General features: G+C 41.6%; 1 protein-coding gene across 3 annotated transcripts in view; it reads left to right on the forward strand.

Moving 5' to 3' along the window:
• The first annotated feature begins 18,141 nt into the window (after positions 1-18,141).
• sfswap (splicing factor SWAP) overlaps positions 18,142-21,801 on the forward strand; it is a 130,519-nt gene continuing 126,859 nt past the window's right edge. Inside the window, exons 1-3 of one of the 3 annotated variants that reach the window (XM_079525069.1) lie at positions 18,451-18,540; positions 19,671-19,816; positions 20,262-20,425. In XM_079525069.1, the coding sequence (XP_079381195.1) occupies positions 19,788-19,816; positions 20,262-20,425 (193 nt within the window). In that variant the 5' untranslated portion in view covers positions 18,451-18,540; positions 19,671-19,787. Of the gene's footprint in view, positions 18,541-19,670; positions 19,817-20,261; positions 20,426-21,801 lie in introns of all 3 variants that reach the window. The other 2 variants (XM_079525070.1, XM_079525068.1) reach the window with 2 other exon arrangements.

The following is a 21,801-nucleotide window of genomic DNA, read 5'->3' on the forward strand; positions in this document are numbered from 1 at the left end:
TGAACTTGGAGATCAGCTACAGTATTTGTCCAATACAAAGTATAGTGCTTAGGTGGGTAAGAACATGGCAACAACATTCTGACCACTCCTCTGCCCTCTCTGCGGCCCCTCCATCCCTCAGACATATTATGTGTCAGATGATCCATTACACTTTGTTAGTGCCAGCCTTGCTTTCTGTGTCATTTTGAGGAATGAGTCACAACAATGAGAACGCAGACCCTACTACTTCATTCCAGGTGACTAATTCCATTGTTACTGCTTATGTTAGGTTCAGTGCGGGCTGATTGATCATCTCACAGTAGGCAGTAGTGATTACAGTATTTCTACCGTTTGCTTACTTCATCATATTGTGTGCATACATCATTTCTCAACGTCAAAGCAAAACTAACACAAAGGTCCAGGAGTGAGAAGAATGGAATAGTATATGTTGTTGGCTATCCGGAGAGGTTGAGTCAGTGTTTTCAGAAAATAACAATTTGGAATGGCCATCTTCTGTGCCTCAGTGCTAAACATACAAACTTACACCGGCTTTATTACGGTAAGTACTGTGAGCATGAAACTTCCATGGTCAGGGTTAATACTTCAGGTGACGAGTAAACTCAGTTTTTATTTAGAAGGTATTGTCAACAATTATTTAGACTATTATGGTTACATTGCTTTGTGTTATGCACACTGTCATGAGCACAAAAGATTTTTCAGCTTTCACCTTCTCATTGTTATCTTTCCTTCCCGTTTTTAAGTCCTTTGGTCTGTCTGTCTGTCTGTCTGTCTGTCTGTCTGTCTGTCTGTCTGTCTGTCTGTCTGTCTGTCTGTCTGTCTCTCTCCAGTACACACATCCAGGGCACATGCTGCTACTGTTTGCCTATGAGCCCAGAGAGCATCTCATCACCTTCACATCACTTCCTGACTTATCTTTCCCTTTCCCTGTTTAACTCTTCCAGTCTCAGGAGACTATTCTCAAACTGTCTCTTTCTCATCTCATGCTGTCCCTTTCTCTATTCCTCTCTGTCCCCCCCCCCCCCCCCCCTCTCTCCCTCCACCTCCATCCAGTGCAGTCCATGGCATATGCTGCCTCTTCTGTTTACCTGACATCAGTTCAGGAGTTTGGAGGTAGGACCTCCAGAGAAACACCATTATCTCACCATTATTCTCTTCCCCTCTGCCTTTTTCTCTTGTCCTTGCCTCCTTCTCACCCTGGCCTGGGAGAACTGTGAAATCATATCCTCATTATTGGCCTGTGTGTATACTGTAAAATGTGTAAATGATTCCATGCAGAACCCAGAGAGACAGGGGAGAAGGGATATTGAGGGGTTGTCGGGTAGCGGGGTGCAGAGGCTAATACCTTTCATACATCTTACAACTGTACCTGTCAGAGCTGCTCTACACTAGAAGGAAAGGAGTAATATGCATGGGGCACGCCAGAAATGCCACAAACAAACAAATTACACCAGCCAGTTGGTGACATTATTGAGTATGACAAAGCATGTTTGCACTTTGCAGAACAGATTGGGTGACACAAAGATTGCAGAGAGGCACACTGTGTTGCAACTAGACACAGCAGGCTCTAATCTGGTCTGAAGGAAAACTAAAAGAAAAGGAGGAAGGCGTTATGGAGGCACACATTCATAGAACTTGCTATTTCTTTATCTTACTACTTTTTTGTTGCTACAATGTCATGGAACTGAAGTCAAATAATTGTATCCTTGTGTATCAGCATATGAGATGTCACGAATAAGTCCTGACTCTTGAAATCTAGATTATTTTTTTTAATCTTGTATTGTAGGTGCTCTACCCCTCGGCTTACAGATACTGCAGACTGTCTTAAGAATCTAGGGGCCCTGTTCAATGGCTAATGTTGTTTCTATGTTTTTTCTTTCTTTCTCCATACACTGCCTGGTAGGAATATTTCATCCAAATGTATTGTGGGTTCGCTGCAGCAGCTGGAGCATATACTCATGATTTCTCCTCAAACGTTTGGTGCCTACTACTCATACAGTACATACAGTACTTTCACTTACTGTAAATCCATTCAAACTGTAAAACAAATCCAGCTTACTGTGGACATGTATGCTACTACTTTTCACTTTTAAATGTTTTCGTTTTTTAAAATATTTAACTTTTAAAACTGCGTCTGCAATTTTTACACTACGGATATAATTTTTTTACATTGTCAAGTTTGCATGAATCTGCTCTCCGATTGAATCCAAAGACCTAAGCTGTGCGATGTATATTTTGAGTTAAGACTAGTCTAGTCATTGGTTGCTCAGTGGTAAGTAACTAAGTACCTTTACTCAAGTACTATACAAGTGCTTTCAATGCACAGTACAAAAGCTTCAGTAGGCCGCTATATTACTTTAATAAACTTCCACTTTTTGTGGCTGGCTGGCTCAGAGGCTCAGCATATGAGACAGATTTCTCATATTAAATTGCATCACCAAGTTAGTTCACACAGGTCTCCACTCCGATTTAATCCAAAGATCTAAACTGTGTGATGTATACATTTGTAGTACTATCAACCCATGTCCCAATTGCCCTCTAGCAATTAGTATTGATTGATTGAAGTATTACTAACAGTTTTGAAATTTTGACAATTTCACAACTCAATACAAAGACCGTTACTGTGGACGACACACTGATAAAGCATTACACTTGTACCAGTACACCTGGTGAAGTCTAGCATGTCAGTCATTGGCTGCTCAGTGGTGCTGGAAAGTAACTACAGTAAGTACAAGTAGGCCATACAAGTGCTTACAATGCACAGTACATTTTTAGGTAGGTTTACCTTACTTTCCATTGGAAGATCTATAATGAAACTCCGCATACACTATAGAGTGCTATCTAAATTGCATAAGTTGTGGTTTTGCATATATGCCTGTAAAGTGTAATGCTTGTATTTGTTCATTAATACTTATTGTCTCCACCAGGCCGAAGGCATGGGGAGAGAGTATGTTTTGCACTCCGTCCGTCCGTCCGTGTGTCCGTCCGTCCGTGTGTCCGTCCGTCCGTCCGTCTGTGAACAGCTAATCTCCGGCACCGTTAACCCGGTCGATGCCAAATTTTGCACACACACTCCCTGGATGCCAACGTTGAACCTCTGCCCCAACATTTCCAGAACGGCCTGTTATAGCACCACTAGGAGGCCGCTTTGTGCAAAACAAGTTTTTGGACAGTACACCTACATATTTTGTCCAAACATCACGCAAATTGGTACACAGTCTCTCTAGAGCCATTCAACGAAACGGATCTTTCAGATTTCTCACACTCCATCCTGATTGGCTAAGATTGGCTTCCAAAGTTTGTAGGAGTGCTCAGTTTAAAAAAAAATGCTGCAAATCATGAACACATGGTGTGATTTCCGTGAAATTGTGCACGCACATTCCCACTAGGCAGAGGAAGAAATGCCACATGAACATTTTCAACTCAGCCTCATGGTGGCGCTATAACTGGCCGAAAAGTGTTTTTACCTCTAACTGCACGGATCTGTGAATAACATTCTATGCCAACTCCCTAGAGGCCAAGGAAAAACCCTTGCCTGGAATTTTTCACATCTGCTCTTTATAGCGCCACACATTTTCTAATATTACTCCTTCAGATTTTATCCAAATTTCACGCAAATCGGTACACATGCTCTCCATAGTCATGTGATCAAGACGGGTTTGTTTGATTTCTCATAATCCACCCTCATTGGCTACGATTGGCTTCTAAACTTTTCAGGAGTAGCCCGCTTTGTACCCGTTTTGTACAAATCGCCACAACTACTCAACGCAGCGTCCGATTGTGGTGAAACTGTGCATGCATATTCCCACTAGGCTTTGGAAGAAATGCCACTTGACCGTTTTCAAATCAGCCTCATGGTGGCGATACAACAGGCCAAGCCGCGACACACACACACACACACACACACACACACACACACACACACACACACACACACACACACACATTTATATTGCTCCTAAACATTTTGCCAAACATCACACACACACTCCTATCCTCCTGGTGGAGACCTGTGCCCAGAAGGGCACTTTTTCTAGTTTGTCTCTGGTTTAGTGGTTTAGTTGAAAATGCTGCTGTGGACACTACGGGCACGTTCGGAAATAGCGCACTGAGTGCAATGCAAACTAATGAGTGCGCTCCCGGTGCGCATTTCCGAACGCACCCTACGTGTCACTCACCTGGTTGGTGGTTGCTCCTCCCTGTCAATCACCTGGCTGCTCCGCCCTGTCCCAGATGTACATCATGAGTGATTAGTGTCAGGCTATAAAGAGGAGCTGTTGCCACTTGCCAGCTCCCATTGTCTCCCCAGCAGAGAACACCATGCCTATACTATGTGATGCTTTAGTTACGTTTTTCCCCTTTCTTTTCAGTTCCTATAGGCTCGTAAGTATTGTTTGGAGTATTTTTCTTTTCTGGTTAGTTTAGTCATTATATTTTGGTAGTTTATGGGGGTCTGGTAAATATGCCGTGCACATAGTGCTTGGCTCACCAGACTAGTTATGCATCTTCAGTGATTTGATGTTGAACAAGATTGAAAAATATTTGCATTTTTAGACCCGACTGTCCAGTTATTTTGTTATGGCAATTGGGGTTCAAGCCTGGTTTAGTGGCCGTAACAAGTCAAACTGCGTTTGTACTTACTTTTTTGTTGTTTTGCTTGAAGCGAGCCCGCATTGTTTCTTTAGGAACAATATTTTCTAGTTGCTTATAGAGAGCACCAATGCACAGCTGATTAGGGATTCAGAACTGGGCCTCTGTCTTTCACTTCTACGTAAAGAACATTGGTCTAAGCATTGTCCTATTTATCAATAGACTCTGAACAAGGACCTAATTTCAGTTTATATACACTTGATTTGCGAAATTGCAGCCAAACTCCACCTGCTAGTTTCTTCTGGTCCATTTACACTTGGGTACAAAACAAGCTTGCCCACCTGTCACAAGATGTTGAAGCAAAGTGCTAAATGGAGTCTGCCGCTAAATACTCTCCACACAGCAGCAGCTGTTCACAAATGTGAACGAAAATAAATGCCTGGGTACCAAGGCTACTGTTCACATAGCCCATATGCCGTCTGTTATACACACAACTTAATATAGTGTGAAGGCAAGAAAAAGAAATATTTTCCAGTTTAGCACATTCAACAGGTAGCCAATTGGAGTGTGTGCGCGGGGCTGTTTCGTCGCCTCTTTGTGTTTCCTCAGAGATACTGTCTGCTCTCTGAGGATTCAAATGATATCACCTTCCATGCCTGTCAGCTTCCATTACACAGTTCACTGCTGCAACCGGTTCATCTGGATTCTCTCTGGTGAAAATGGCATTGAGCTCTGTGGTATAGATCTGACATGGCTTTGGACATGCCTGCCGTCTGTCTGTTTACTATCATCATCATCAGGGTATTCCCAGCGGTGAACACTACACAGTGCTGAACCTTTAGGGCCAGAGCTCTGACCGCTCTTGTGTGGGCCTGTAGTCTCTCTGACTCTGCCTTTGGTGTTTCCATCCCATTCTGTCTGTCTGACAGCCTTTCTCTTTAATAAGAATTATTTTAGTAGTGCACATTATTATGCTGGGCTCTGCAGCCATTGTGCTAGAGATATCTGATCTTTTCGTTTGTCCGTCCATCTGTCTGCTTATTATGAAATGAAATGATTACTATATTTACCCAGGGTATCTGGGCTAAGCTCAAGAACTTGTTTCCAGCCAGGCCCTGCTCATAGAACATTTCATCGTAGTGGTTCAATGCCTTGTTCAAGGGCACTTCAGCGGTGGTAATTTGAACGTGTCGGACCGCTGATTCGAACTGGCGACCTTCCGGTATCAAGACCGCTCCGCAATCCGTTCGGCCACCGTATCTCCACCAGCTATATCCATCAAGATGATATTTATTTTGTATTTTCAAAAACAACGCATGACTCTTAACACAATCTGTTGCAATATAACAAGATATTAATCTGACATGTTCACTATCTGTGATCATATAATCGGTTAAAGGGCTTCGTTAATTTAAGATACTTTCTCTCATTCTGAAATAGGGATCTGAGACACAGAGATTGAATTGTTATGTCAGTGTGGGTTTCATGGCTGTCTCTGCATATCCATGATATCAGGTTTACTCGATTGCAATTTAATCCCACTAAGAGCTGCCTTCTAACAGTGTACCAATCCCTCAAGGGGTCACAGGGAAGGGTCAATGTACTGAAAGAAAAGTTCTATTGATCATTATTCATTAAAACAGTCTCCTTTAATTAGATTTCCTTGAGCTTTTCTATTATACGATTCAGCTGGAAGCCTTTTCTGTTACTTACAATGAAGCTATTGAATCTCAGTTGCTAGCAGACACTGGCTGAAGTGAGAACTTTAACCACATGGATCCTTAATAGCTCATAACGTGCCGAGTTGCTATGGGTTCTGAGCTTGTAGATCAGCTGTGTTCGGTGAAGAGATTCGGTGGAGAAGGAAAAATCACATTCGTGTGAAGTGAGGGGCGCTCGTATCATCCTACATCATCACATTCAGTGCTTAGCCAATCAAATCATCACAAAAGTGGTACACACAGACACAAAGCTGGGCATAGGAAAAAGGAGTGGCCCTAGAGCCCTATATGGCATAGCAGTGGGTCTGGCACCACTGACAAAGCTGCCATTAATTTTTCCCAGAGATTTACAAAAAATCAAATCAATTTTTCAATTATTTTAAGCCTAGAATCAAGTCATCTCCTGGTTAATCATGACCATAACACCTTTGATAGTGTGAAGAAAATAAAAATCACACCCGTGTGAAGTGAGGGGCGCTCTTGTCGTCGTACATCATCCAATAAAACAATTAAATACTCCATGAATTCATTTGTCAACTTATCTTATCTTTTAACCATGGGGTGCGTTCGGAAATGTGCACCGGGAATGTGGTCAGTTTGTTGAGTGTGGTGGGCGGTGACGTCACAGTGTGCCTTATTTACGAATGACCGCAGCTGTGACGCATTCACACCGCCGACACCGGACAACCCCAGCTTCAGGGTAGGGTCGCTCAGTGCGGGCACTCGGCACACCCGGTGCGCAGCGCACTGGATTTTCGAACGACAACGCACCGAGTGCACTGAATAAACGAACGACAAGAGAGCACACCAGTGCGTTCAGGGCGCATTTCCGAACGCACTAAGTGATACAATGTTTAATAAAAAAATCACACCTGTGTGAAGTGAGGGGCGCTCTTATCATACATCATCATGCATCATCTCATACTGGCCAATCAGAATGCCTGTTGCCTGTGATTGGTTAGCTGAATTTTCCCTTCATTGTCAATGGCATTTAATGTTTGTGTTGCCACAAATTTACGTCATATTTGATGGGCATATTATGTCCGTCAAATATGGTCAAATTAGGTCATATTATGACCTAATTCCTCCTTTCATTGTCAATGGCAAATATGAGTGTGGGGACAAAAGCTGTAGGGGCTAGCGCCCCATAAAAATCACACCCGGGCCGTGTGAAGTGAGGGGCGCTCTTATCACCGTACATCATCATGACATAAAATAGACACTCTGCCTATTTGCTCAGACACTGACGTAAATTCTCCATTGTCAATGGGAAAATTGTCCATTCATTGTCAATGGGAATGTAATGTTTGTGTAGGACGGAAGTTTCCTATATTCACTAACAGCTGAATATAGGATGGGCTAGCGCCCCTCAAAAATATAAAAAATCTAAGGTTTTATGGTCATGAATCACCAGGATCCTAGATGGCTTGATTCTATGCTTAAAATAAGTGATTTGGGAAAAATGAATGGCAGATTTTCCAGTGGTGCGTGCCAGAAAACCACGCCCACTGCTATGCCCAATAGGGGACTGCAGTCATTATAAAGGGTTTAATTAACAGTTGTCCGTATACTCAGAACATTATGATAATACTAATTTATTTCCTGCATATGCAATCATTAATGTTTGATCACGTAATTACTTCTCAGTCTACTGGAAATTATGCATTCAATGTAGCCTACTCCTCCCCTAGAAACGACAGCTTGAAGATCGGCTATTTTCAGCACGCGGTCGGTTGTGCGACAGACAGACTACAAACTATATAACAAGGCCAGCACTTGACTTCTCATCCGCACCATCCCCAGAGAAAACCCTTGTTATCTGGGCTTTGTTAGCAGAATCCATTAATATTTATAAATTAATTTCATACTTTGTTTAATCCAAGTTGGAAAGGTTGGCTGTTTGAGAAATATAATGATGGGAACCCAGGAGGCTCATTAATCCATTCAGGCCTGACGTCGAAATTAAAAAAAAAAGTTTTCTAAATCATGACAATTTTCGGAAAGATTTGAGGCACATTTTAACGATTTTTCAAAAATAGCAGACCTACAAGTTCATAGCGCGCCACTCGGTGGCGTGCTATGAGCTTGTAGATCTGCTATTTTTCAATAGCTAAATTATAACAATGTTTAAAACACCAAAAGGGGTTCCCGCCCCAAAATGGGTTAATGGTTAATGTGGTTAAACGCTAACGTGACATGGATGCGTTCCAGGTCTCAATGGATTAAGACCCTGACTAATACTCACAAAATCCACTCAGCTCCTCGGCATGACTCCAACTCCAACTTATCCACTTATCTCAGCTGTTAAATTCTAAAATATTCAAGAATCCTGAATCTCTTGAATCTCTGTTTAAACAATGGCGACAGCTGGAGCACCATTTTGTCCTGATTCCCCTTTGTTTCCCCTTTCAACAATCTGTTTATTGGTATTTTCAAGTTAACAAAAAGGACGTGATCAAAACATTAGAAGCAACAAAGTATTGAGTATGAGTATGACTTTCACAAAGACAAAGTAAAATGCTGTAGTCACAAAATTGAAATACAATCAAAAGGAGAAGGACAAGACAAGACAAAAATAATTAAGGGAAACAACCTAATGGGTAAAAGTTATACGAATACTAGTCGATCCGCCATCTGACATGCCAGCGTTATACAAATGACTGGACAATCAGTCAGAAATATCAGGGAGTCTCAGCTCATGAAAAGGTTCCACATCTTACTGATTTTTTTCAGGGAGCCACCCAGCAAGCATCTGATTCTTTCCAGTTTGACATAGTTAAGTATATACTTTATCCACAAAGTGTGTGATTGGGGGTGTCGGAGATTTCCACCTAAGCAATATCAAATGTCTCCTCCCCTCCATTCCAAGCTGTCATGTGGACAAAGGGATCCTCAGTCCTCAAGGAAATTCAAAAACGTTGGCAAAATGTTCTAAGAAAGCACATGACAACGACAATTGTGAGTTTGTACTATAGTGTAGATCGGCTATTTTCAAAAATAAACTGTAATAATATGCAGTTAAGTGATTATTGAATGAACCATCAATGATATTCTACATGTGCCTTTAATATTGCTGATCCTTGGATCACTCCCAGATTGTGTAGGAGGAGGCAGGGGCATTTTGGCAGTTGTTGGACAAACTACAATCTCCACAGTAACATTCTTAGTGTTAATTTAATCCGGGAGAGGGCGTTAATGGAAACAAATAGAGACAACAGAAAAACATGCTCCTCGGAGCGCACTTCCTTGTCAGGCTAGGCAGTAGCAGTCGGTAGCCAATTATTATTATTATTTTTTACTAAATCTGTAGGAGTAATATTAAAAAAATTGGCCTCATGGTAGCGCTATATAGCATCCAGGGAGTGTGTGCGCGCACAGTTTCACACCAATCGGTCCAGCAGTGCTGGACATTCGCTGACCATAGACGGACTGGGGGCAAAACAGTCGGCCACGCCTTCGGCCTGGTGGTGACAATAATATACTCATTCATACAATAATAAACTCATTCATACAATGTCAATGTACTACTAGACAAGTAAAACCACAACATAGACCCTGTGAATGGAACTCAGGGTTTTACTGTGTAGTCCAGTCAGATTATTTTTCTCTTGGAGCATAGCCTACAAGAGCAATCCATCACTTTTGCTGTCACTATAGTACTGTAGCATGGATTTCGACATGCTGTGCCAAGCACAACAAGCATAGCCAAATTGTATACGGAAGGCTGTGTATTTTCCACTTGTGTTACCATACTGCAGCTAGAAGCAGTGGCGTGCACAGATAGACACTAGGGGGTGCTAGAGCACCCCCTGCCCTTTTGGCAATGTGCCCTTTTGGAGAAAAAAAAATATATATATATTTTTTCCCTTTTTTTTTTTTTGATTTTTCAAAAATAGCAGATCTACAAGCTCGTAGCGCGCCACTCGGTGGCGCGCTATGAGCTTGTAGATCTGCTATTTTTCAATAGCTAAAGCATAACATAATGCTAACACCAAAAGGGGTTCCCGCCCAAAATGGGTTAAGGCAACCGGGCGGTTCCACGCGCTGCACAAGGTGCCCTTTTTTAACTTGAGCACCTGCCCCTCTAAATGTCTGTGCACGCCACTGTACGGAAGGCTGTGTATTTTCCACTTGTGTTACCATACTGCAGCTAGAAGCAAAAAGGTTATGGATCCCACTGCAGGGGCTTTGAGGATTTAAACGATTCCCCTCAGAAGAATCTGTCTAATATGACAGTTTAATCCTCTCGGAGAGCCATTCACCATGATCAAAGAGAAGACTTGGAGCATTCAAAGTTTCCTCATGTTCCTTTAACGGTCTAATACCCTAATTCTTAGCGGAAAGCAAACCCCTGCAAGCTGATTATAGAGGCTTCTTCTCCGTTTAATCTGGAAAATTGCATTAATGCTATTGTTTAGATACACATAAATATCCTCTTATCCTGCTCAAGTACACTACATGGTTCTCTCACAAAAGACCTGTTTGAGACCGTAGATAAAAAAAGGAAAGGCGCACGCACGCACGCACGCACGCACGCACGCACGCACGCACGCACACACGCACGCACACAGACCACAGCTTATTCTGCATACTGGTGGATTTATTAAGCACTCAGTTACGGCTCAATTAACTTCCAATGTCAAACTGTATAACTGTTATAACAATGCATAAACAAAACACGCACATAAATACAAAAACATAAAGCAAACATTGTACAACTTAAATGTACTACCGTACTAAATGTACAAAAGAAAATCCAAACACCCCGTTGGCGGCATGTAAAAAATGAGGAAACCTCTGTTTTCAGTCCTCATCCATTTTTCTCCTCAGTGGCTTGACCAATCGATCTGAACTTGCGCCCAGGCATTGACCATTGTCATATGACCAGGCCATACTTTTCACTTTTCCCAAATTTAAATTAAGCTGTTTATTAGCATTTTCATCACAGGCTATGTGGGCTCTGTTGTCACGGTTGGTGGATGGTGGTTGGACCTAGCTTTGGGACAAGAGCATACACAACGCCAGAGAGAATGGCAGCAGAGAGAGATGCATATGGCTCAGTGCTACAGTTATAATGTAGCCTACTTTGATTTAAAAGCATGGCATGTAATGTATATTATAGTAGTATGTATATGTATGTATATACAGTATAGTATACCCGTGCATGCATGTACAGTAGCCTATGCATGTACAGTATAGTATACAAACATGCATGTACTATATACACACATGGTTTTGAAGGAGTCAAGGGATTCACATTCACAAGTGTCATTAAGACATGTGAATCCCATGACTCCTTCAAAACCGCTCTCAAAGGGCACCTACGGACGGCTGCAATTCGAAACTGGCCCCCGTAAAATCGGAATCCCCACCCACCCTTTTTTCCCCTCACTGTATTTTCCCCCATTTAACCTCCGTTATGATGATTTCCTGTTTTTGGCTATATAGAAGTGTATATTTGTACGTCTCTAAATGTTATGATGAATTGAAACCCTCTTGTAAACAAGTGTAATGCTTTATGGTGTCGTCCACTCACAGTTAAAAGTTTTTGTATTGAGTTGTGCTTGAAATGTACTGTAATTCTGCAAACTGTTATAATAAATACTTAATTCAAGAATCAATCAAATCAATCATCCATCGGTATGTATGCTGTTAGATAAATTCTGACATGTTGTTTACACGTCATGTCAAGTTGGCCACTCAATCATATTCTGTTGGTCAACACATATAGAACTTTGGGCCCAGACCGTGTTCCATATAGGTCATATTTTGTCATCTTGCCCTTTTATCATCATTTCACTCATAGCCTACTGCCTGTTTACACAGGGTGGTTCATCTTATCCTTTATATTATTTTATCATACTTATATTATGGATTTCCTGACGCCACATTCAGATTTAATATCATATATCTTGTTGACTCCTTATTCAGTCTCCATACTGTCTGCCTGTAGCCACAAAAGTCACCATACTGTAGTGTGCTGTTTTGATTTTAGTTTACATGCAGCTGCTTCGATATCAGTGTGGCCTTGGGGCCTAGTGAGAAGGAGCATTTCTCTCTGTCGAAAGTTCACAGTGCAGGGAAAGTTATCAACAGGTTGCCTGGCAACGCCAGCGTCCACACTCTCCCGGCTTGAGGCGACATCAATGATACCAGTCTCATCATCCATGTGCTGGTCCAATGAGCGCTCGACAACCAGCGCCACCGTGGGATATTGCGGAAATGAACTATCTATTGAGCCAATGAACGTTTATCAACAACTGACGTCAGATGCAGTATAAGCCAGGAACATACTGTGAAGGGGAGTTCAGGTTCAGTTCGGATCCATATTGGAACAATTGAATACTCTAAATTATAGTGATGTATTGTACTATTATTATTATTATCTGAACCATGTAGCACATTCTCTATGTAAATTGACTTTATTACCTACTAAAAATTACAGTTAAAACCTTAAACTTCCTCTCAGAACTTTATTTTGTCTGTCTCCAATTCGTTTTTAAGGTATCCTTCTATTTTTTATGGTACCGTGGCTGTCATTCAAGATTGAAAGGGCTATCCACTCATTTGTAAGGTAAATACAGCACGGTATTTGGTCTCCCTGCTGGGTTATTGAAGGTATATATATATTTACAGTCCTTTCTAATTAGCATTACAGAATAGATATAATTTATTTTTATCCATTAAATGGCCTTTCTCGCCATCTTTCCAACAAATTGGTCTTCGATCCTTCCCTTATCTTAAATTTATGCAACAAATTGATCCTTGGGTCGCCGGATTTTTATACACAACATATGCATGCATGTATGTCAAACTCATGAAACACAATCTCCCTCTCCACATTTTAGCTGGGGTTCTAGTTACAATTGACAAAGGTTATATTTTGTGTTTTCAATCAATCACTGTCACTCTAACATTCAGCAATGAACGTAATGAGTATAATGATGTAAAAGCATCGTTAGAAGGCTTAAAGACAAGATGCACAAAGAAACCAATTATTCTTCTAAGGGATTCATTCATCAATCATCCGCCTGTGTTTGGTGTGAAACGAATAATATGCCTTTTATATAACACAAACTTTCCTCAGTTATTACTTTGAGGGAGCAAGTAATTTAACATCCATGAATTTTGTATATGTGTTTGCTGTCCTGAAGGCTTTTATTGACCTGTATAATCTTATATGCCTCCCGGGTGTTAACACCATGTTGCACCACGTCAAGCCTTTCTTTTTGCAAAGTGATTTACTTTTACAACATTATTTTTACCTTTACAATACTTATTTTCCAACCAACAGTTTTGATGGAAAAGGGTAGATGATGTTTTGGTAGTTTAGACAGAGGGTGATTGTCAAGAGCACAGAGAGAGTGAGCTCTTGACACAGGATTATCAGGATAATTTCTGCATGTCCTGATTGCAGTAGAAGGATAGGGTTCATGTAAAACTATTATGTAAGTTGTGCCAGTCTTGACAATCCTGCTGTTAATGGCCTGTCTGTGATATTCATTTACAGAGCTCTTAAATGGCTCACCTCACGCTATGACCACAGAGTGGTTCCAAAAAATAATTAAAAGTGAATGTGCAGCTGATGAATTATCATCCATGTCAATGTTACTCAATGGTAAAATAAAGACGGTGATTAAGTACAGTGACAATGATTAACTAAAGCAACCCATGCATAACGTCAGCCAGCCCCACCACACTCACGCAAACACTACACCATGAATTTGAGCACCTAAAAAGTTGTTTTGTGGTAAAGCAGACTCTCAACTTGTCAGGTTTTATCGGTACATGATGTGCAATTCATCGCTTGATATTTTATGCTGTCACCCCCATTCATCCGTCTATCTGACAGGTGCCTCCATTAAGTGTTTTTGTCACATCCCCATCCCCCTGTGATCTCTCTATCATATTAACCTATTCCTAATTTCTCTCTCCTCTTCCAGATCTACTTCCTGTCTATTCATAGGGCTGATACATTGACATCTGTCCTGATCTTTCCTCTGAGCTGTGTCTGTCGGCTGTATAGTCTTCTCAGACCTCCTGTCAAAACAATTATTGCGAACGCAGTGATTGCGAACGCAGTGAGCATTTACTATGAGACCCAGCAGATCATGTCTGTCTGTCTGTGTGTGTGTGTGTCTGTCTGTCACGCTGTAACACCACCCACCCACCACCAGAGGGCGCAGCTGTATCACACACAAAAACACACACACACATGCACGCACACACGCACGCACGCACGCACACACACACACACACACACACACACACACACACACAACTTAACTTAAAAAAAAACTTAACTTAAAAAAAAAAAACTTAAAAAGGAAAAACGCACGCACACACACACAAAACTTAACTTAAAAAAAAATTAACTTAAAAAAAAACTTGACTTAAAAAAAAAACTTAAAAAGGAAAAACTTTAAAAGGAACACACACACAAAACTTAACTTAAAAAAAACTTAACTTAAAAAAAACTTAACTTAAAAAAAAAACTTAAAAAGGAAAAACGCACGCACGCACACACAAAACTTAACTTAAAAAAAAACTTAACTTAAAAAAAATCTTAAAAAACACAAAAAAAGAGAACTTAAAAAAAACCTTAAAAAATTATGTAATTTATTCTAATTGTTGTTTTTGCAATTTACGAGCTGCGTTCGCTTCCCGCGTTCGCGCGTCTTACTTGTATTATATGAGGCTCCCTGTGACTTCTGCTTTCTATGACTGCATAGAATGTTACGTTTAGTAGTGAGGGACCAGATGTGTCTGTTAATGATTGAATAGCTATTCTCAGTTTTGACTGTATGGATATTGGAATTCCCTTCCAGATACACTCATATATATCTTACTTAATTTGTTTCAGGTGGCAACTAATCTCAAGAACAGATTCCGAGCTGAACTGAAGCCGCACCCACAGCTGTTGTTGTATGATAAAGGGGGAGGGGTTTGGGGAGATGATGATATTGTGATGTCACTATATCACTGTTTTTTTCATTGGCACGTTTGACTGTCAAGGCTTCAGCCTCCAGGAAGAAACCGTAAATACAAAGGGAAGACATCATTGCACATAACAATCACACCAAGGGGTCTGATACGTAATTGTTATAATCATGAGTTGCCCATGTACATCTAAGTCTATGTACTTGAACTTGAGATACAGTGTACTTGATATATGTAAGACATCTCAGAGCCAGCAAGGTCAGCCCTGCTGCATTAGTCATTAGCATGTCACGTTTCTATGTCTCATATCTTATTGTCACGTCATTATGATCCAGCACTATATATATGTTTCCTGTTGTGTCATAAACTTTGTGAACCTTTAGCGTGATACTGTCTCGTGTCCCGTTATTTATTCTCCCGGGCCCGCCGCCGCAGTCGTCGTACCAAAGGAATACTTCAACTGGATTGTCACACACCACCCAGCCTGCACACACTACCTGTCTGTCAGAACCAGACGAGGGTCCAGTGATTAGATTTCACAGCAGTAATAAGTACTGTCACCCAGTGTCACCTCATAAACACAAACTGAAAAAAATACAAAAGTCATGGCACTCAATCTTTAAATCAACATTATAGTAGATTATATTCCTACTAACATATGATAATCTAGTTTTCAATTGTGACCTGTTGTCTACCTGTTGTCTTAGCCTCTGCCTTGAAGTGCTATAAGTGCTCCACCTGACACTGACGGCATTAAGAAGGAATGGCGATGCTCGATGAAAAGTAATTATAATAATAGTAAATATCATTGATTCAGACAACTGGCTCTCCTTTTTACACAATGTGTGTGCGTGTGGTGTGTGTGCATGTGTGTGTGTGTGCGCGCGTGCAGCGCCACCCCTTGATGTACCCCTTAAGACCTGCGCTACACCGGAACAGTGCAGAGTAATGGCAGTAATTGCTGTGACAGTGACTTGTGCAACGGAGCCTCCATCTCCGCAGTGAGCGTCCTCCTCCTCCTGGCAGCACCAGGGTTGCACTGTTCGGGTTGCACTGTTCAACTGAAGGGCTTGGCAGCACCAGTGGTCTGGGTTGCACTGTTCAACTGAAGGGTGTGGGGTGGCGGTGGTTCAGGGGTAGAGTGCCTGGATGGCAACCGCAAGGTTGCCAGTTCAAACCCGGGCTCCCCCAGAGTTACTGTCGAAGTGTCCTTGAGCAAGACACTGAACCCCTAATTGCTCCCGATGTGCTAGTTGGTGCCTTGCATGGTTTCTGTTGCCATCGATGTATGAATGTGTGTGTGAATGGGTGAATGTAATGCACAATCTCTGCAAAGCGCCTTGGATAAAGGCGCTATATAAATGCACCATTTACCATTTAAGGGCTTGGCAGCACCAGTGGTCTGGGTTGCACTGTTATCTTGTATATTCTGTCTAACTGCTATCAACTCCTCATTATCTAATTTAGATTTTCAGGGGGCGGCAGAAGGCCTACCATGTCAACATAAGTTTAATTATGAGTCATGACACCACATCAAAATTAAATATTTCCAACAGATTTGTATTTCCCGTAATACGTAACCTTATTTTTTCATCTTATTTTGAAATATTCAGTCAGGGCAACATTGTAACATTGTAATGACCACTGGACCACTGTGTAGCAATAACACACTATATCTCCCAGACTCCCTTCCCAGTCAGAGTTTATAGTTTAAATTAATGTAGAATTATGTGCAGGATGTCATTTGCATACAAATGTGACGATACTTATAACTATTTTGGCCAAAAGCATTGGCCATGTCAATAACGTTGAACCCCTGCTCTAGCTGATCCACTCCCCAAATCTTCCTCACTGATTTATCACTGGTCCGACCGTCATTGGTCCAACAACCTACTGTACCTCATTCTTGGCTGGGTCGGGCTCAAATTATTAGGCCCGATGTGTCACCAGTGGTGTAGTGTAGTTATGACCCTTGTTGTGTTATCTAAATTACATTCATAATTGAAAATGGTGGGTAATCTAAAGGTCAGAGGTCAAAAGTCAGAACAAGAAAGTTGTTCGGCTTGAGGAGACACGTGTATCAAAGTTTTATTGATTGATTGATTGATTGTTTTATTGTTGATGGTGAAACGGTTCATGAGCTATGCCTGTTCAATGTTTGCATTTTCAATTGAGTGCTATAGCGCCACCCTTTGGCCAATGGTTGTGGGCTTCATGTCATCACTGTTTGGCATAGCCTTGTACCATATTGCCAAGTTTCGCGAAAACTGACTATTATGCCAGAACTGCAATATTTGGCGGAATAAGAAGATACATAGGCCCTTCGAGGTTGGTGATTGGTCCCTTAATAAAATAAAATAAAACCGGGAATAAGAAGAAAAAAATATGAAAAACACAGAAAAGTAAGGTAAAAAAAACACTTACAAAGTGAGATAGAAATCCATATCATATAGCCTACCCATAGACCTCCTTTAGGGCATTGAAATGAGCTGATCGCTTGGGAGTACTGTGTTTCCAAGTTGTTGAAATGTGAAAGCCTATAAGGATCAACAGTGAGCTGAGCTTGTATTTCGGCTATTTATTTCCAAGCTGTGTGGGTGCTCGCTCAGTCGATTATTTTGGGTTTGTTTTCGTAGACCTGATCGCTTGTTTCTCTTGCGAACCTGGCAACGCATTAGCAGTGTAGTCTCACCCCTGCAAGTTTCAGAACAGCATATTCGACAGAATCTCAAAAACCTTATGTGGACAGAAATCTGACTTCTATAGCATCAAATGAAAAAGAAGCATATACATACATTGTGATTAAATATACAATATTTTGTATGGGTGAAAACACGCCTGAAAACAAAACATACAATGTATAGATGATATCGCCTAACTGCGTATTCAAATCAACATCACACTTACTTACTTGCTGTTCAACATGGCTGCTGGTGTTCGCTAGAATATTTTGGTTTGCCAAGGAATATTACGGATTTCTCACCCTTTTTTTGGATGTCTAAGCTGTTGTATTCCCTAGAGGAAATATTTCACTTCACCGTCGGTACTTATTTGTCACGCGAGTTTCTTTTCGTTTCCCCAAACACGCCGGGATGTATCGTCGCGGAGCGGGAAAGAGGGACCACAACAACAAACCGGCCAAGAAGGATGTGAGCGACAGTGATAAATATGCCGACCTCTTGGTGTTCGGCTATGCCTGCAAGGTGTTCAGAGACAACGAAAAGGCTCTGTTCCACGAGCAAGGCAAACATCTCATCCCATGGATGGGGGACAAGAACATCATGATTGATAGGTCGGTTGAACAAACTTAAAAAGGAATCGTTATCTAACCCAAGTGTTGCCTTTTTGAAGGGATCCAAAAAATTCCACGCCGAGTTATAGTTTCGCAGAAGGAGAAACAATAAAGGCTTTGGAAATCATAGCCTATATTTGCGGCCGACGACGAATATCTTTTCCATAGCCAACTAACATGTCCTGGATGTGACGAACATGAATTACAAACAAAGCGCTGATATATATACTCTCAGACCATCATGCTAAGATGCACGTTGCCACGTTCCTCATAACTCCAGCCATGCTGGCTATGATGTAATGATGAATCATGATCTGCCACCCGAGTGTCATTTCAGTCTGGATGTGGCCAGAAATGGGCATAGCCTACTAGTTTGTTGTTTCCTTCTGTTATGTTTATGTTAGCCTTGAAAAGGGGACTTGCATCTTGGCATGGCGTCTTGGAAGAATTTCCTCTGGAATCTTTAGCCCTAACATTACAGCAGCGTGATGCACACAGTTGGGAGTAGGCTTGTTGATACAAAAGCAACGTCTAAGACCAGAGCAAATTCTCTACATCTTAAAGCTTCACTATGTAACCTTTTTCAATGAATTCAATGTAAAATGGTTAAATCTTTATGGTAGAGTAAAGAGTATTCTCTTTATATAATTGAGGTGGTTGTATATTTGTCTCCCTGCTCTTCTGAGATATTTAGATGGTATGAAAGGTCATGTCTCATCTAGACACAGGATCTGTTCATCCCCCGGATAAGCAGGTCGGCTCTATTGGCTGGTAAAGGAGCTCTTGCTCAGGGAACCGGGTTCAAATCCGGTGTAGAAGAGGAATGTTACATAGTGCTGCTTTTAAGTCTTAATAATGCAGATAAGGTGGCTCAGTGTGAGAGTTGAATTGAAAGCGTCTCAGCTCCCTGTAGGTATTGGTGCAGTGCCCTGTTGTCACATGAACAATAGAAAAAAAGATGCCACCCTTTTGAAAATACACCCTTCTTAATTCACTCTACTGGAGGGGATTGGCTCCTTCAAAGCCTGTTCGCCCGAGCCACCTGCATCTGCATTGACCTGACTCCTGTTTTGTTTGTGCAGCTTATGTTATCTGTGTCTCTATCACATAACCCCAGTTCTTTCCCCCAGCAAAGGTAGGCTAAGGGGTCCTGACAGACCCCGAATGCCAAACCCAGCACCCCCAATTCTTTCTCTCCATGAAGAAAGTGGGACGGAAAGGTGGCGTAGAGGAACGAACGCAGGAAAATGTCGTCCGTTTGGGTTCTTACGGATAGGTATTTATGTGCTCGGGTTTGTGTGAATGTAACTCTTTTTGCAGATGTAGAAGTAATGATGTTATGGGGGGGCAATTGAACCCTGTAAGGTAAGAGGCGAGTTGCTTTCTTTTTTTGCTTTTTGTCGATTTTAGGGTTCTCAATTTGTTAGGAACTCGTGAGAAAAAAGAATGAAACAGCACCTGTAAACAATCTAGGCAACTTAATCGCAGTATTTTGTATTAGTCCTGTTCAGGAAGTTGTTATGCTGCCCAGTGTCTTTTCTACTATATGTCTACTTTCCCTCATGGCAGAAACATGACTGAGGTAGAACATTTCTTTGTTGTTTTAAAACTCTTGGTTTTTAGGTTTACTTCCTCAATGTGGTAAGTAAGTAGGTCCTTGTGTTGTGTGTAGAGAACACTCCGTCAGCTTCTAGTGTCTAATCCTTGTGTTCATCCAACAGATACGATGGCCGTGGTCACTTACACGACCTCTCAGATTATGACAGTGGGTCATGGAACTTGGCATACCAGCTGTCAGAAGAGGAGGACAGGATCGAGGCACTTTGTGATGAGGAGAGATACCTGGCCATGCACGCTGACCTTCTGGACGAAGAGGTCAGACAAGGTTGGCACTTGGCAGGCTGTTTTATTACTTCATTTGCATGCCACAAGGATCAATATTAGGACTCAAATTGTGGTTCGGCTCAAATTAATTGTTACTTTACCTGAAAAATGTATATAAAAATCACACCTGTGCGAACTGAGCGGTGGAACTATACTTTTATTGTTCTAGTTAGTTACTGTGTTCTAGTTACATAGTGACTGAAGGAAGGATCAACATATGGAATGTCAGAACAGGTCAGCTCCGTACAGTATATGGAGATCTAAGGGTTTGAGGTCAGATGTAGAGTTGCTGGCCAATATTGATGACATCAGGGATCTCCATATATGGCAGGGGTGGGCAATTATTTTTCCCATGGGGCCAAATGAGAAAGATTTGGAGAGCCGGGCCAAAAGGCTGAACTTAATTATGCATAATATCAATTTTATTTCTATATAAAAAGCAGTAAATGGCCATTTATGATGTACAATACAAGAGCGCCCCTCATTTCACATGGGTGTGATTTTTTTACTTTCTACTTGCATGCTTGAGACGTTTCCTTTCCCAGTTGAAAACTATGTTTTTGTTTAATTTACAAGTCATGTAAATAACATTTTATTTTAACAATGAGAACATTAGAGGTAGCTGTTTTAATAGTTGTTCTTCCATACGGAGAACCCTGGAGGTGCCACTGTCACAACCCACATGGCGCACTGCTTACTATCAGCGTGAGATGAGTGTTGAGTCACTCAAAACCATTAAACAACGACGTTCTGAAAACACAATAACAAGCCAACCAGTGATGATATTGTTGAGACTTGGCAGCCTGGCAGATTTACTTTGTGGTACAACGGTGTCGTCGTGTCGACTCGTGTGCCGAAAACAGACGATCCACAAGCTCATGGCGCATCGCCCAACAATTCTGAACTTCAGAAGCATGCCACATTCGGGGCGTAACACCGCCGTATGATGCAGCATCTTAAGACATCTTAAGTTAACTTTATTGGCGAGGCGGGTTAGAGCGGGTTAAATAAAGCATAATGGGATATAACTTGTCCTCCTGCGAGGAAGTTTGGTAATCATGCACCTGCCCTACCGTGTTGTGGAGCTGCATGCTTAGCTGGGCTTCATGGCTATTTGCATTCACCGACGCTGTTGTCACCAATAAATCCAAAAAGCCGACATTTTCGCATATAAGGGGGGTGAAGGAAGGAAGACAGGTTCTCAATCACACGCAATTCACGTGCACAGTTGACGTGCAGATTGCGTGCAGTGTGAGAACTGAGAATACATGGGCTTCAAAATGAAAGCAATGCGGTTTTAGTCCACCCATATGGTAATGAAAGTATGTTTTATTTTCTAATTATCAAGTAATCTTTCCGTTCCGGGCCCGTACAATG

The sequence above is a fragment of the Electrona antarctica genome, assembly GCF_951216825.1.
Source record: "Electrona antarctica genome assembly, chromosome: 16".
Lineage (NCBI taxonomy): Eukaryota > Metazoa > Chordata > Actinopteri > Myctophiformes > Myctophidae > Electrona > Electrona antarctica.